Source organism: Phocoena phocoena, chromosome 10 (assembly GCF_963924675.1).
Source record: "Phocoena phocoena chromosome 10, mPhoPho1.1, whole genome shotgun sequence".
In the NCBI taxonomy this organism is placed as follows: Eukaryota; Metazoa; Chordata; class Mammalia; order Artiodactyla; family Phocoenidae; genus Phocoena; species Phocoena phocoena.
Window position 1 is genome coordinate 83505673 of NC_089228.1, and position 16461 is coordinate 83522133.

General features: G+C 43.2%; 2 protein-coding genes across 2 annotated transcripts in view; one reads left to right on the forward strand and one right to left on the reverse strand.

The window, feature by feature from the left end:
* Window positions 1–16461, forward strand: part of LOC136129040 (zinc finger protein 665-like) — a 472691-nt gene that overhangs the window by 20802 nt on the left and 435428 nt on the right.
* PGBD1 (piggyBac transposable element derived 1) lies at window positions 2608–15825 on the reverse strand. The gene is made up of 6 exons (XM_065885116.1): window positions 15430–15825; window positions 13720–13876; window positions 10065–10153; window positions 8014–8143; window positions 7290–7386; window positions 2608–4165 (listed from the first exon to the last, which is right to left on the reverse strand). The coding sequence occupies exons 1-6, from the start codon at window positions 15823–15825 to the stop codon at window positions 2608–2610; spliced, it is 2427 nt and encodes an 808-aa protein (XP_065741188.1).

Genomic DNA, 16461 nt, shown 5'->3' on the forward strand with positions numbered 1-16461 from the left:
TCCATATTGCCTCAGTTTTCTTGACTCTTTTGGCTTCTACCGCCAACGTCCACAGTCACAATAGGACACACCTTTCATTTCAATATTCAAAGAGACTGCTTCACCCCCGGTTTTCCCTTTACAGAACTCTCCTTCTTCAGCATTCCTGCCTACACACAATCGGATGCGGTTACACCAATGTTCAGGTCTTCAGCCTCTGAAACCTACATTTTGTTTAGATCATCCTGACATCATGGGCTCTGTTCTGATTTTCAACTATGGATTCAGTGCCATTCTATGGTTATTTTTATTTTCCACATAGTTTACTACAAGATATTGAATATACTTCCCTGTGCTATACAGTAGGACCTTGTTGTTTACCTACTTTATATACAGTAGTGTGTATCTGCTAATCCCAAACTCCTAATTTACCCCTCCCCCACCCTCTCCCCTTTGGTTCTCCCCATAAGTTTTCTATGTCTATGTGTTTGTTCCTGTTCTGTAAATAAGTTCATTTGTAGCCTATTTTAGATTCCACTTATAAGTGATATCATATTTGTCTTTTTCTGTGTGACTTACTTCACTTAGTATGATAATCTCTAGGTCCATCCGTGTTGCTGTAAATGGCATTATTTCATTCTTTTTTATGGCTGAGTAGTATTTCATTGTATATATGTACCACATCTTCTTCACCATTCATCTGTCAATAGACATTTAGGTTGCTTCTGTGTCTTGGCTATTATAAATAGTGCTGCTATGAATACTGGGGTGCATGTATATTTTTGAATTAGTTTTTTCTCCAGATATATCCCCAGGAGTGGGATTGCTAGATCACATGGTAGCTATATTTTTAGTTTTTCTAAGGAATCTCCATACTGTTCTCCACAGTGGCTGCACCAATTTACATTCCCACCAACAGTGCAGGAGGGCTCCCTTTTCCCCACATCCTCTCCAACATTTGTTATTTGTAGACTTTTTAATGATGGCCATTCTGACTGGTGTGAGGTGATACCTCATTGTAGTTTTGATTTGCATTTCTCTAATAATTAGCAATGTTGAGCATCTTTTCATTGTAGTTTTGATTTGCATTTCTCTAATAATTAGCAATGTTGAGCATCTTTTCATGTGCCTTTTGGCCATCTGTATGTCGTCTTTGGAGAAATGTCTATTTAGGTCTTCTCATTTTTTGATTGGGTTTTTTGTTGTTGTTATTGATTTGTATGAGCCGTTTGTCTATTTTGGAAATTAAGCCCTTGTCAGTCACATCATTTGCAAATATTTTCTCCCTGTCCATAAGTTGTCTTTTTGCCTTATTGTTCCCTTTGCTGTGCAAAAGCTTGTAAGTTTGAGTAGGTCCCATTTGTTTATTTTTGCTTTTATTTCTATTGCCTTGGGAAACTGACCTAAGAAAACATGGATACGATTTACGTCAGAAAATGTTCTGCCTAGGTCCTCTTCTAGAAGTTTTATGGTGTCATGCCTTATATTTAAGTCTTTAAGCCATTTTATTTTTGTGTATGGTGTGAGGGTGTGTTCTAACTTCATTGATTTACATGCAGTTGTCCAACTCTTCCATCACCACTTGCTGGAAAGTGTCTTTTCTCCATTGTATATTCTTGCCTCCTTTGTTGAAAATTAACTGACCGTAGGTGTAGGTTTATTTCTGGACTCTCTGTTCCATTGATGCATGTGTCTGCTTTTGCGCCAGTATGACACTGTTTTGATTACTGTAGCTTTGTAGTATTGTCTGAAGTCTGGGAGGGTTATGCCTCCAACTTTGTTTTTTTTCCTCAGCATTGCTTTGGTAATTCTGGGTCTTTTATGATTCCATATAAATTTGAGGTTTATTTATTCTAGTTCTGTGAAAAGTGTTAATGGGTAATTTGATAGGGATTGCATTAAATTCTGCCTGCATTTTAAAATGGCATTCCTGGGGCTTCCCTCATGGTGCAGTGGTTAAGAATCCACCTGCCAATGCAGGTGACACAGGTTTGAGCCCTGGTCCGGGAAGATCCCACATGCTGTGGAGCAACTAAGCCCATGTGCCACAACTATTGAGCCTGTGCTCCAGAGCCCACAAGCCACAACTACTGAGACCATGTGCCACAACTACTGAAGCCCGTGTGCCTAGAGCCTGTACTCCGCAACAAGAGAAGCCACCGCAATGAGAAGCCCACGCACCATAATGAAGAGTAGCTTCCACTCGCCGCAACTAAAGCAAGTCCCTGTGCGGCAATGAAGACCCAACGCAGCCAAAAAAAGAAAAAAAAAAAAAAAAAAAGGCATTCCCCAGAGAAAACTACCAGGAAAAAAAGAAAAGGAGGCAGGATTTCATTCTTTAAATGCACAAATTCATCAATTCAATTCAACTAATAAAGGAGTTCCCACGTTTGATATCAAAATTAGACCTAGAAAAAGATACCAATAGATTTCAACATTTTTACAGATCATTAACATTGTTATAACAGTTTTTGAAACTCTACATAGATTTTTTAAAAGAAATATTAGTCATTTAATTAATAATTTCATTGTATACATACAATGAAAGGTTTGCTTTGGGTACAATCTGATGTAGTTTTGATTTTTCTGTGTCTTACTAATGTCTGCATTGTATCTGTTTTACCTGCCTTAATCTGACATATTTGCATTATGTGCCAAGTAGAAATGGGCAACATCTCTCCGAAAATCCCCGAGTTCTAGAGAGGCACCCGGGTTACAGGCTCTGTGCAGGTGCCATGCATTGCTCATGGCTACATCAATCATGTAGCTCACCAAAACTGAGTACCATTTCTTGCCTCTTATTCTCACCCTATATTTGGAAATGATCTGTTCCATTTTAGCTATGCCTTCCCTGCATTCATCATACAGTTTCACTATGGAAGGCTGACTTATCTGAGGGATCTCCTTGTCATCGGCAAAACAACATATCTCATTGACTGGCTCTATGCCAACAGCGTTGGAGCACAGACTGATAATACCATCACCATGCCAATGACACAGAATTATCTCATCATTTTCTTCTACTCGGAAATCGAAATACCCCTTCTGCATTTTCTTCATATGTTCTGCACTCATCAGGGGACATTTTTCAGTCCTGTTCTCACGAATTGTTCCTGTTGCCCTCACCCCTTTCTTCTTCAAGGCTGACATCAATTTGACACTTGTAAAGAAGCTATCAAAACACAGGTGATAGGGATATTGACCTCTCTCTAAAAGAACATCAGCAAAATTCATCACTAGATTTCCACCTAAACCAAGATCAAGATCCTTACCTGCCATCATAGTTGACTCTTCTTGATAGGGCTCAAACCAAACCAGATAACCCTGTGTGGTTGTACCACACCAGACTTTATAGCCAATTCTAATAGGTTTCCCATTCAGGAATTGGTCACTATCAAAGCACTCACACATTGTCTTATCAAAACAATAGTATTCTTCAAGGGGAGCATACAGGAGAAAATTTTTATTCATTTGCTTTATGAGAGGCCTCAATTTTGTAAACTTATCATTTTGATCTAGGTGGCTATTATCTGCAAAATGCAGGTATGAGAAAATCAATTCAAATCTGTCCCTTCTGATTGAATCTCTAACCAGGTTCTGATCGGCATCAGACATTTCCCAATACATTCCCCTTCTGGGACGCCTCACAAGGCCACTCAAAAGCAGGACACCAAGCACACACCTCACTTCCTGAACTGTGACTTCCAAGTTGACATTTTTCTGAGAAGCATAATTATTGGTTTCACTGACAATCAAGTTGAATGTTTCATCATCAAAAAATAACTCAAAGAGCTCCACTGGGTTCAGCTTTTCACTCTTTAGATTCAAAAGTCCAGAATCCAGTGCTGACCAGCTTGGAAAGTTGGGTTTAATGTCCCTTTTAGTCCAGCTCTTCTCTGGGACGCTTGACACCTTTGGTCTTTTTGGAGCAGGCTGAGTCTCAGGCTCGTCATCCTCTTCCACATCTGAATCACCAGAAAATGCGAGGCCTTGGAGCAGTTCACTCACTCGAGCTTTGTCTTTTTTTCTCCCTTTTCGGGTAATGTCTCCTGCAGCATATTCCAGGGATGAGATGTGCATCCGAGCCCACAAGTCAGCAGGGTGACGGTCCTTCAGAGTGTTCAAATGCGCAACTGTTCTTTCAGCAGGAACAGGGGTACTACAAGGGGCCTGGGGTACCCAATCTCTGGGAAAGAAAAAAGAATGTATGCTATAAAAATTCTCAGTCTCATTCACTGATACCGGATAAATCCACTGACACCTAAGGATTCTTTTGTGGGGAATACTTCCTTCTCACGCCTCATGTTTCCATGGGGAGGGCTTTGGCCAGACTGAACATTTCTGGCCTCTTCCCACTTCCCACTCACTCCTCATGACTTAACTAATTGTTGAATCTGGGAGAAAGAACTGGGCTGTCCTCTTCAGAAGCCAGTTGCAGACATTCCATCTTCCTTTTTCCCCCAAGATGCATCAGGAAGGCCTATGCGCGGGGAGGGTCTGCTGTCACTATGCGGCCACTTAGCTCTGCCTCTGAGTGGCTTTATCAGTCTAGCTTCTGTCAGTCATAAAGCAGAGGTTTCCAGAATCATCTGTTTTACTCCTGTGTCTCTATCAATTGGTTCTGAATTTGGACAAGGAAATGGGTTGTTATTTACTGAGCCCCCTCACCTCTCACAGAATTTCTGAACATGGAACAACTTAGCCTCCCCTAGTTCTGCATTCATCTGGTGGATGCACTGTTTCTGGGGAGAAACAAAAGAGAAACTCAAACTTATTGCCCTTGGACTGATTTTTATGCAGTTTTCAAGGAAATAGGCTGAAGTTACTAAAATGCAAAGTATTATTTTACATAAACTTCTTTAATTCTAGAAATATGCATGTCATTTACAAATGTCCTGTTGGTACATTAAATTAGGCCAATTTAAGAAGACATAAGGGAGGAAAAAGCAGTGAAGAGAGTATGTTGTAATATAATTTACACTATATATACTTGTTTGCTTAGAGCATTTATCATCCTGGGTGTCTTTAATGTCTGCATGTATGATCCATTCAGTAGATCCATCTTAGAGTTCCCTGACATCTTCAACTTCAGGGGCTCTGCTTGAATCCTGTCACTACACTGAACTTTCCACTGGTGAAAACTGAACTCCAAGAGCTCACTCTGTAGCCAATTCCTTTTCGCTCTAGCCTCCTTGCACTCTTGTCCCACAACACCTGTTCTTCCATCTCACTCTGACTCCTCCGTTTCCTCCTGCTTTTACCTCCCTTCCTATTCTGTCTAGACCTCGTGATCCATCACCACCTTAGTCCTTCTCGTGCCAGGATTATCAATCACCCTGCCCCAGTGTCCTTCTGTAGTGGTGGGCCAGCAAAACTCAGCACCAGATCAACCCCATCCTTAGTCGTCTCTGTTCCTCACCCAGGAGTGAGTAGTGCCAGAGAAATCAAACAACGAGGTAGACTGACACTGCTAAATATGATGGTCTCCAAAACTCACCTAGTTACTCAACACTGCCCAGAAATCCTTCTCATGTCCTCTCGTCCCTTTCTTCCCTGTTCCCCACAACAGGTGTTTCATCACTCTTCTCAAATCTACCAGTCTATCTCCAAACATGACTTCCTTTCCTACTCCAAAAAGGACCCAGAATTTTTCAAGCAGAAACTTGCTCTTTAAAATGATCCTCTGGGACGTCTCTAGTGGACCAGCGGTTAAGACTCTGCGGTCCCAATGCAGGGGGGCCCGGGTTCGATCCCTGGTCGGGGAACTAGATCCCGCATGCCGTAACTAAAAGATCCTGCATGCGGCAATGAAGATCCTGCATGCCACAGCTAAGACCCAGTGCGGCTAAATAAGTAAATAAATAAATAAAATAATAAAATGATCTTCTGTGGCTCCTATAACTCTTCTCTCCTAGTCTTCTCCTGTCCTCTCTAGGCATTTGCATTTTCTTTCTCTGCCTCTCTCTGATCCACCTCCTCTTTAGCTGGTAAATTCCTGCTTACTCATCAGGGCTTGTTTCAAATGTTACCTCTTCTGGGAGGTCTTCTCCAGTATCCACATCTCTGTTGGGTCCTCTCCTGCAAGCTCTATCATAGCTACAGGGCACGTCGTCATACTGCATTGTGTTGTGTTTTCTCATCTGCTGTACCCTCATGTGACTTATTGAAGGTAGGGTCTCTGTCTTATACATGACTGAACATGAGTGATAAAATGCTTGCTGAATGAGTGGGGAGGTTGCTGGGGGTGCGGGGGTGGGGTGGTACACTCAGTCTCTGACATCATGATGGAGCACCAAACCTAGAACATCCTACCCCTTCAGACTTCTTGTCACGTGAAACAGTAAGGTATCTTGATTCTCGGAGGCACTGTGATGGTTTCAGTTACCTGATGTAAACGTACCTGACAGACACAACAGCAGGTTCCTATTCTCCAGTTATAACTCTGAGCTAAGTCAGTGTTCTTTCTCTTACTTTAGTGCAGCTTGGCTCGGACTTCACCAGCTTTATGAAAGATCTTACTTCTCTTCTTAGGCTTCAAGACATTTCTCTTTTAACTGAGATTTAGCTCCCTGTTTCCCTAAGATGAACAAATGTCAATAAGGAGAATCCTCATCCCCTGCCCTACTCTTCAGTGTAATTATCGCACGCTGTTTCCTTTTTCTTCTTTCCTCACGTCTCCAAGGAGTTAATGGCCTCACCAGAACCCAACCTTTGCTCATGATCCGGTCCCTCTCTTTCTGCTTTAGGAGCACCTGTACTAGGCATTCATTCCACAACCAACACTCATTAAGCACCCACTACTATCTGTAATTTGTCCTTCGTCATCAGCTACTCTCCTTTTAATCCTTGCTCAGGATTCTCCTAATGGAGGTCGAAGATACCCTACCTGTCTTCCCAAGTCCTCTTCCAGGTCTGATGATATTTCTTTCTTAACCATCATGGCAACAAACCTTACCTGCAGACCTCACTCTCTTGTCTAAATCCTCTGCTTCTCTATCTTCTTTTCTTTCTGGCTTCAGTATCTGTAGCCCCACGACATAAGGGAGCCAGGGGAAGAGTGATCAGGCAAGGTAAACTGAGTCAGAGAGGATTCTTGGAGGCAACCGTGTACCAAATGGAAGTTTTGTATAATTATGATATACTGACAGGTCACCTCCTTGGCGTGCGACCTCCTATGATCACAGAAGTGAGCGTTACTCTTTCTGTATTATTCCAGGGAAGCAGGCTTTTACCAACTGGTTTCTCCAGTTTCATTTCAATTTCTTCTCACATCTGCAGGATTTGTTCTACTTAGGACCATGGACACTCACCTGTTGGGTATTCCTGAGACCTCAGCACCTCGTTCCATTTCTTCAGAAGTTTCTTGCTTTGTGTTAAACAATCCATCTTTAGTTACAACTTCTTCAGCTAAAATAATGTTAATAATTTAAATGTCATTTGTTGCCTGAATCTAGAAAAACAATCTCTAGGGTAAGGAATAGGATGTTCCAAATTAAAACAAACAAAAAATCAACAGGTGTACCAGGAGTGCAGTCACAGCAGTCCTAAACATGTGGCAGAGTATGGGAAGATAGTAAGAAAGGTCAATTTGCAGGGGAGAGTATCTAACAGGGCAAAGCATATTACATATAGACAGTAGTGCTCACAGAGAGTGAAGAAAACTTCCTCTGAGGTAAAGAAGGGATCAGGCAGAGGTGTTTGTGGAACTTTCAGATATTAAGGGATGTCTGAAAATGACAAATTATATGGGACCCTTGAAAAGGGAAGAAAAAAGGGAGCAGAGGAGGAGATGTTGAGGGAATCACGATCAGAGAAGATAACAGCAAGAATCAGTAGTGAGTAGCAACAGAAGAAGATAAGGGGACTGGGCGGGATTCAGATTGGCAGGGGCCGAGAGAAGTGTGGAAGCAGAGGCCAGAAGAAGGGGAAGGAAGGGTGAGGGCATGTAGGAAATGTGGGTTCACAAGGGCCGAGTCAGGGTTAACGATGGGAAAGGTGAGCACAGCTGGGGACCAGCCAGAGGCCTGTCCTTACGCATCAGACTGATGTTTGTAACCTTCTCCTGAGCCGAGTTTCCATAGAGGTTCCTCTGGGCCAGACTCAGATGTGGCCACTGCTCTGGGACAAGGGCCTGGGCTGCTGCTTCCTCAGTCTTCACTGATGTCTAAAAAGGCAAAAAATGGCCTCTCAGTCTTCACTGTGGTAAGGATAAGGGGTCTAGGTGTGAAGGGTGTTGAATACCACACTGCAGACCAGTCGAACCAAGCCAACCAGCAGGGCCCTGCTCTCTCCGAAGGTCTAAGGGACGACTGTCCTGCCTCTCTCAGCTTCTGGGGGTTGTCAGCAGTCCTGAGTGTTCCTTGGCTGGTAGATGCATCACTCCAGTCTCTGCCTCTGCCGTCACATGGCCTTCTCCCTGTGTGTCTCCCTGCCTTCACATGGCCTTCTTATAAGGACATCGACTGTCGGATGCTGGGCCCACCCTCCTCCAGTAGGACCTCATCTTAACTTGATTACATCTACAAAGAATCTATTTCCAAATCAGATCACAGTCATAGGTACCTGGGGTTAGGACTTCAATATATCTTTTCGGGACACAATACAAGCCATAACTTCATCTTAGGTCTACTTCAATTAATGTTATTTTTCTCTTTCTCTGGCTGGTCTTTCATTATTTGACTCAATGTTAGTTTCATTCTACTGTCCACCCACATCTCTGCCCTTTCATTTTCCTAGCCTTTTGGTCTTCTTATTCCTCCTTAATTCAAACCTAATGATTACACATCAGTGCAAACGTTTAACTACTTTGTTATTTCTTGGTGTGATCATGTCCAAACATTTGCTTTTTTTTTTTTTTTTTTTTTTTCCGGTACGTGGGCCTCTCACTGTTGTGGCTTCTCCCGTTGCGGAGCACAGGCTCCGGACGCGCAGGCTCAGCGGCCATGGCTCACAGGCCCAGCCGCTCCGTGGCATGTGGGACCTTCCCAGACTGGGGCATGAACCCACTTCCCCTGCATCGGCAGGCAGACTCTCAACCACTGCGCCACTGGGGAAGCCCTACATTTTTGAAATACTTTTTTTTTAATAAACTGCTTTTTGTTTCTCCATTATATAGCATTGCAATATAGCAATAATTATATTGATTTAAATATACATATAGGTAAGTTTTACTTGCTATACATTTCTTTTCAGGAAGGTGGAGTATTTGTTAAGAACAGGAGGCACTGGGTCTGATAGGATTAAGAACAAATTAAAAGTCACAGAGTGGGGCTTCCCTGGTGGCGCAGTGGTTGGGAGTCCGCCTGCCGATGCGGGGGCCACAGGTTCGTGCCCCGGTCTGGGAAGATCCCACATGCTGCGGAGCGGCTGGGCCCGTGAGCCATGGCCGCTGAGCCTGTGCTCCGCAACGGGAGAGGCCACAACAGTGAGAGGTCCACATACCGCAAAAAAAAAAAAAAAAGTCACAGTGAGGAAAGGACTCCATGAAGACCCTGTTCTTGAGGAAACTGACTCAGCAGCAGAGGACTTAAATAGGAGACTTAAATATTTTTTAACTAGTCATTCCTAAATGACTAGGAAAATGATTGGACAAGAGAATAAGGGGGGAAAAAAACCAAGAGTCTATTTTGTGAAGATGTGAAGTTTTGCCTTGGATACACAGAATTTCCATTATCATCACCAAATATTAATTGGGTATGTGCAGAACACTGGGACTATAAGGTAACATGAGGAAGAGTACTGCTTCTCAGACTGGGGAGAGAAACCAGAGACCCCCTCAAAAGATAAAACATCAGTCACTGAGCATCAGATGAGTAGAGGCACTTTCTGAAACCAAGGGCCTAACTCTGCCCCTTATTCTCATACCTTGAGATCTGGATGTGCCTCCTGCATACGGTATGGAATGAGGCCACTGCATAATCTATGTGAGCTCCCCGGATGAGGCATAAGTGGCCTGTGAAGGCAGAGGGACGGTGCCAGCGGAAGGCTCCAGGGTGAGCAGTGCGAGCCCAGAAAAGGGCGGGGACAGGCGCTCGAGGGAAGCAGGGCTGCGACTGAGGTTCGCACAGCCCGGGCACCATGCTCACCTGGGACCTGGCTGAGTTAAACCCCGGTACTGCTGCCTGGTCTCTGGGATTCTCTTCCTGGGGAGGGGCTGGTCCCTGGGGAGCAGGCCCTGTGGAAGGAGGAAACAAGAGTCCTGAATAAGACACAATGGCTTTTAGGAGAGAGCCCTTTGTGGGCGACCCAGACCCCAACTCTTCTTATGTTTGTTAAACATCCAGGAACTAAGATACAGATCTTATGCTAGAACATCATATCTGCTTTCATTTTTTCAGAATTCTAAAATTCTAAAACTTTAGGGTCCCTACCCACAAAATAAGTGGTGTTTATGAACTCATGAGGTGCTCTACAGCGATGCACTTTCACATTCATAAAGAAAAATTAGAAATCATTGAAGAAAATAAGGAGAGGGAAGGCAGAACTTGGTGATAAAGGAAACATTAACCAGAGAACAAAGAAGAACGAAAAGAAGTGGAGAACAGAGAGAGAAGGCAAAGGGGAAACAGGAAAGCAGATAAGAGGAGATGAAAAGAGAAAATAAAGATACAAAAAACAGAGTTGATAATGGGGGAGGCAACGTATGGGGGGAGGCAGGGGGTAGATGAGAAATCTCTGTACCTTTCTTCCAATTTTGCTTAACATAAAACTGCTCTAAAAAAAGTCATACATGTACACCTGAAACTAACACAACATTGTAAATCAACTGTACATCAATAAAAAAAAGTCACACACAAAAACAGTCATACATACATACATAGAAGAGATGCTAACCCTGAGCTAGGAGAACTTTTGAGAATCTGCCACACTGGAAACTGTGACAATAATTCAGACAGTCATAATGATTGCAAGGTGCCAGGCACTGCACTGTTACTTAAAAAGATTCTTTCCAATTCCTTATCTGTACAATGGGGAGAACACAGTCTACTTTACAAGGTTAATGAAGATTGAGGTAACATAAAAACTCTCTGTAAAAGCCCTCTGTAAGTTGTAAGACCCCACACAAGGTAATGTATCATTATTTTTCAAGACGGCAACAATATAAGGAGCCCAAAATTACTAAATAAAGAGCACAGGGGATAATTCTAACCAAAATATAACACAGAACATAGTACCACTTTTCCTTGCTCCAGACACAGTGGATCACTGTGTAATCTTTCTGTTGCTGTTGTTTCACATCTAGAGCAAATAAGCTTGCTAGGACAATAAAATAGCCTTGCCCCTGATTCACCATTACTACCTTACCTCCCCACAATGCATATATGCCAAACAGCCAACAGCTTAAAAAGCACAGTGTAAAGCAGGTCTGCTGTCAGAGAAAGGGCTAAGCTGAGGAGGGGCAGGATGGCAAGAGAGGATGGAAGGGGGCAAAGGTATCATGCAGTGAGGAAAGAGAGCAACAGCAATGGGAAATTTGAGAGAGCAAAGGTCAGATCAGACTCTGTGTTTGCCTCTTATAATCCTCCTGAGGTGGAAAAGCATTAGGGTTAAGCCTGGGAAGAAGGCGGAGGAATGTTTTCAAACATATTAAAGTTCACTACAAATACCACACTGATCTGTTGCTCTATATCTCTGCCAAAGACAGAACAAGAGAAAATGGGCTTAAGTTGCAATGAATAAAATGATCTCAAGGTCTTTTCTACTTCTCCATCAACATATCGAAAATTTAACAATGTGTCTGACCCTAAGAATCAAGCACATTTGAGCATTAAGAGACTGGCAAAAATAAAGTACTCAATAGTTTTCATTTTAAATCTAGTGTTCCATGACAGGTGAGAATGAAATACTATATATACACAAATAAAACAGTCACTATAAATCATATTTTTGATTTTAAAAAAGGGCTTCAGTGGCACCCAACTTTTTAATGATAAAGTCCAAACCTCCTGGTTTGAATTTAAACACCCCATAAAATGGCGCCAACTGACCTTCCCATTCCCCCCACCCACTCTTTCCCCTAAACAGACCCCACCATCCTGTCATGCTGGTTGACTTAGTACCCCATTGAAAATACTAGCAGGAGAGGAGGGAATGCAGGTAGCCTGGGAAACTGATCTTCAGTTCATTTGGTCGCAGGTATCCTGGAGAAATGTGCTTGGGTTATGACTAGTAAGCAGGGAGGCCCTTAGCCAGTCTCCAGAATGTTTGGGAGGGCCTTAGAGGGTATAAAAAGCCCTTGAGAATGACAGGGTGTGCTTCCGAAAGGACAACAGAGCAACCCGATTACACACACCACAGCAGTGGCGAATCGCACGGGGACCTAGAGAACCGAAGAAGCCCCCCCTCCGCCCGGTAGATGCTGCTGGAGTCCAGTTCTGAGAGCCAGTTCATGCTCACACGAAAGAATCTTATATCCTATGACCGCTGTTATCTTTCTGTCAATTATCATCACCATTCTGACAAGTACCTCCATTCTTCATTACCCCTCCCCCTCCACAGTCAAAATGAGGTGAAACTGATTTCAGCAGATGCGCGTTCATCATCTCACAGGCAGATGGCAACACTCACCCTATGCCTGCTCCACTGCAACTCCTCAGGTATCAAGGCTCAATGCAAGCTCATGACTCCAGGAAAGCTTTCCCAACCCCAGGGCCGTAAGGCTCCCTACCACGTCTAAACTTCTTCACGTAAAACATTTGGGCTTCATGTCATGGTGGTTTTTAATAACCAAAGAAATAAGACAGAACTATCAATCAAGTAAGTAGGGAAATATCAAGTTCTGTTTATGCTCCAATGGGTAAATATCACAAGTAATCTGAGCCTCATACATTTTCTTTTATCCCCCTTGAATGTTTTAAAATCATTTATTATATGAACCATTTATTCTGCACTTAATATCAAAATATCAGTATTAACATATCACCAATGTGGTGACTGTAAACCAATGTGGTAAATCATGAAGTTGTCTGTGTCATTTTGTATGCCTTTTCTAGGGAAGAGAGTTAATCCTTTTCAATAAATTCTGGGGGAAAATGATAGCATCCCTCACCACAAAGGTTAAAAAACATTGCACTGCAGAGTTCTGAGGTCTCCTTTTTGAATGATCTGTATACTTCTGTGTGTTCTCAAACCATCTGCAAACTGCAGGCCACAGACTTTGCCTTCTTTGCACGGCCTATCTTACTGCACACAGCTGAAATATAACCAGTAGCTGGGATGGATACGGAAAGTGAGAGAGCTGTGCACACAGGAGGGTACACTCCAAGTGCAGGAAGGGGAGAACCTGTTTAAACCTAAAGCTGTATGTAAATTACTGAAAGATTAGAGGCAGGGAGGCTACTGAAGAAAATGTTACCATGGGGAAAAGACAAATTTATGGAAAGCTACCAAGTAAATATTTAAAATATTCACAAGTGTAGAATTAGAAATGTGGAATAGAGATATATAGTAAAGAGAGAATCTTGGTCAGAAGGTCACGTGACTTAACTCTGCCTCTATTGACCCTGGTCAAGTCACTTAAACTCTGAGTTTTGGTTTTCCTAACTATTAAGGGTGTTGGATAAGAATATCTTAGACTTCTAACATTTTACAATTCCAAATGTTTTTAAAAGTTTGCTTAGGTATAGGGCTAACAAAAACAACAACAAAAACCCACAGATAAACAAGCTTTACTTAGAAGGCCATGCACCTGCCAGCGGCCTGCTCCCAGTGTCCTTACTAAACTCACCCTCCGGCACTCACCACTCACTTCTTGGGTGACCTCTTGGTGGGGCTCTGGGGGTTCACACTTCAAGGTGGTTACCCCAGGCAGTAGCTGGGGCCTCTGACACTCCAAAGAGGTTCCTTGATATTCTGTCACCGGTAGGTGCACATCCTGTCCCTGAGTGTAGACAGAAGCCTGGGGACAAAAGGTTCACTTTGAAAAGGCATCCTGGGGTGGGAGGGAGACGCAAGAGTGAGGAGATATGGGGGTATATATATACATATAGCTGATTCACTTTGTTATACAGCAGCAACTAACACAACATTGAAAAGCAATTATACTCCAATAAAGATATTAAAAAAGAAAAGAAGATAAAAGGCATCCTGGTGGGAACTGGACCCAACAGCAGTTAGGGATATCCTCAAGGGAACACCAGAGAAGCTCCATTTAATCCTTAAGCAGCAGCAAGTAAGACAAAGTAGCAAGACAGAGACTTGCTTCACTCACTTGGCGAATATGGGCTGAATGCCTACTAAAAGCCAGGCTCTGTTCTATGTGCTGGGGATATAGTGCCAAAGAAGAGACACAAGACAGGCAAAGATCCCTGCCTAGAAAAACAAAACAAAAACCCAGATGGTTGCTTAACTAGTGGGTGGAAGTTCAATGAGAAATAGGATATGTACACTGTCTCAAAACATCTCCCACAAATTTCTTATTAATTACAAAGGGGAAAATGGTAACTTTATAGTAGAGAAATCTGACAGATACCACCTTAACCTCATCAGTAATGCGACAATCCATCACCATGTGCCTCCTGATGTGATGCACTGAGGAGACCACAATGTCACTTCTGTGGTATTCTAGCCAAAATGCACAACCTGGGTCTTATCATGAGAAAATACAAGGCAAACCCAAACTGAGGGGCATTCCAAAAAATAACTGGTCTGTACTCTTCAAAAATGTCATTGTTGGGTTTCCCTGGTGGCGCAGTGGTTGAGAGTCCGCCTGCTGATGCAGGGGACACGGGTTCGTGCCCCGGTCCGGGAAGATCCCACATGCCGTGAAGCCATGGCCGCTGAGCCTGTGCTCCGCAACCGGAGAGGCCACAGCAGTGAGAGGCCCGCGTACCGCAAAAAAAAAAAAAAAAAATCATTGTATGACAAAGGAAGACTGAACAACCTTTCCAGATCTAAGAAGACTGAAGAGACGGCAACTAAATGTAATGTGTGATGCTGGACTGTATCCTGGATTGGGGCAAAACTGTCATAAAGAATCCTACTGGGCTATCATGGATGTATCTAAACAAGGACTACTGTTGAGGTGATAGTATCATAAAAATTTTAATTTCCCAAAACTTGATAGTATGTATTCTGGTTATACAAGAGAATATCTTTCTTCTTCAGAAATACACACCGAAGTGTTTAGAGATAAAGGGGTATGGTATCTCCAACTAACTCCAATCTCAAATGGTTCAAGAAAAAAAATGTGTGAGCCTGTGTGTGTGTGTGTACACATATATGTACATATACAGAGAGAGAGAGGGAGCACGTGCTCGCACACGAGAGGGGCACATCCTGTAACAAATGTTAACAACTGGTGAATCTGGGTGAAGAGTACACAGTAGTTCTCTGTACTACTCTCCCAAAACTTCTGTAAGTTGTAAATTACTTCAAAGTAAAAAGTTAAAACTTAACAGACAAATGTTCGCCATTACATCTCCCAGGCCACCATGCACATTCTCTTCCCACCTGCTGTCCTGAATCTCCTGTGTCTTTCTCTAGATTCTCCAGCACTGTCACTGCATCTTCGCCGCTCTCCAGAGGATACACCTGCACCCAGGCCTGGAGCTCCTGGGGCAGGATGGTCAGGAACTGCTCCAGCACCAGCAGCTCCAGGATCTGCTCCTTGGTGTGGGTCTCCGGCCGCAGCCATTGATGGCAAAGTTCTTGGAGCTGGGCCAGAGCCTCCCGGGGCCCGGTTCCCTCCTGGTAGCAGAACCGCCGGAAGCGCAGGCGGCAGAGCTCCAGAGTGTGGGAGCTGCTGTCCTGTGAGCTACACATCTGCTCCCATGTGGGATCTTCCTCCTTCACTTTCACAAGGCTGTCTCCATTCTCAGGAGCGGGGCCTGGCGAAGCTTCATCCATGTTGACCTTAAAGGCTAGAAAAAAGTTCACTTAGCTGAGGTCTATGCTCCAGAAATGTTTTTCCAAATGTACATCTGAAGCATAAGAATTGATCAGTAACATAAAAATTATAAGAGCTTCAAAACTCTATGTAACATACTTATATTTTTGTCCCCACTCTAAGTGATGCTCAAAAACTGAGCCTGCTTATCAATATTATCAGTGAATTTAATCAGAAGTCTACCTTGAATCCTAAGGGAGTTGAGCCCAGAGGCAAGGGATGTAAGGTAAGGGACACCAGGGAAGAAGGGTTAACAATAAGAATGCTTGAGCAGCTTATACTTTAGATGGAGGGAAGGGATAATTTGATCCATGGAGGAGCCAGATGGCTGCCTTTATGGACAGATTAATATACTCTTAAAGTTCATCTCTGCATATTTCTCACAGAATACTCCACCTTAAATGTAGGTGAGGTAGACTGTTTCCAAAGCCTCCATCCCCTAAAACCTGTTATGATGAGATTTTGTCACTTTTCTCATCATGAGGTGGAGTGTACTTTTCCTTCCCTTGAGTCTGTGCTGACCTGTGACTTGTTTTAACCAATAGAATATGGCAGAAATGACAATGTAAGAGGAAGTGCTCTTGTAGTGCCAGACA

Bases quoted from the DNA above. Each gene is read 5' to 3' on its own strand.
- PGBD1 (XM_065885116.1), bottom strand. From the start codon at position 15,825: ATGGATGAAGCTTCGCCAGGCCCCGCTCCTGAGAATGGAGACAGCCTT. The intron at 13,877-15,429 runs GTGGGAAGAGAA...TTTTGTCCCCAG, and splicing joins CAGGAGATTCAGGACAGCAG to GCTTCTGTCTACACTCAGGG. The intron at 4,166-7,289 runs GTGAGTGTCCAT...TTTCTTTCCCAG, and splicing joins GTCTCAGGAATACCCAACAG to AGATTGGGTACCCCAGGCCC.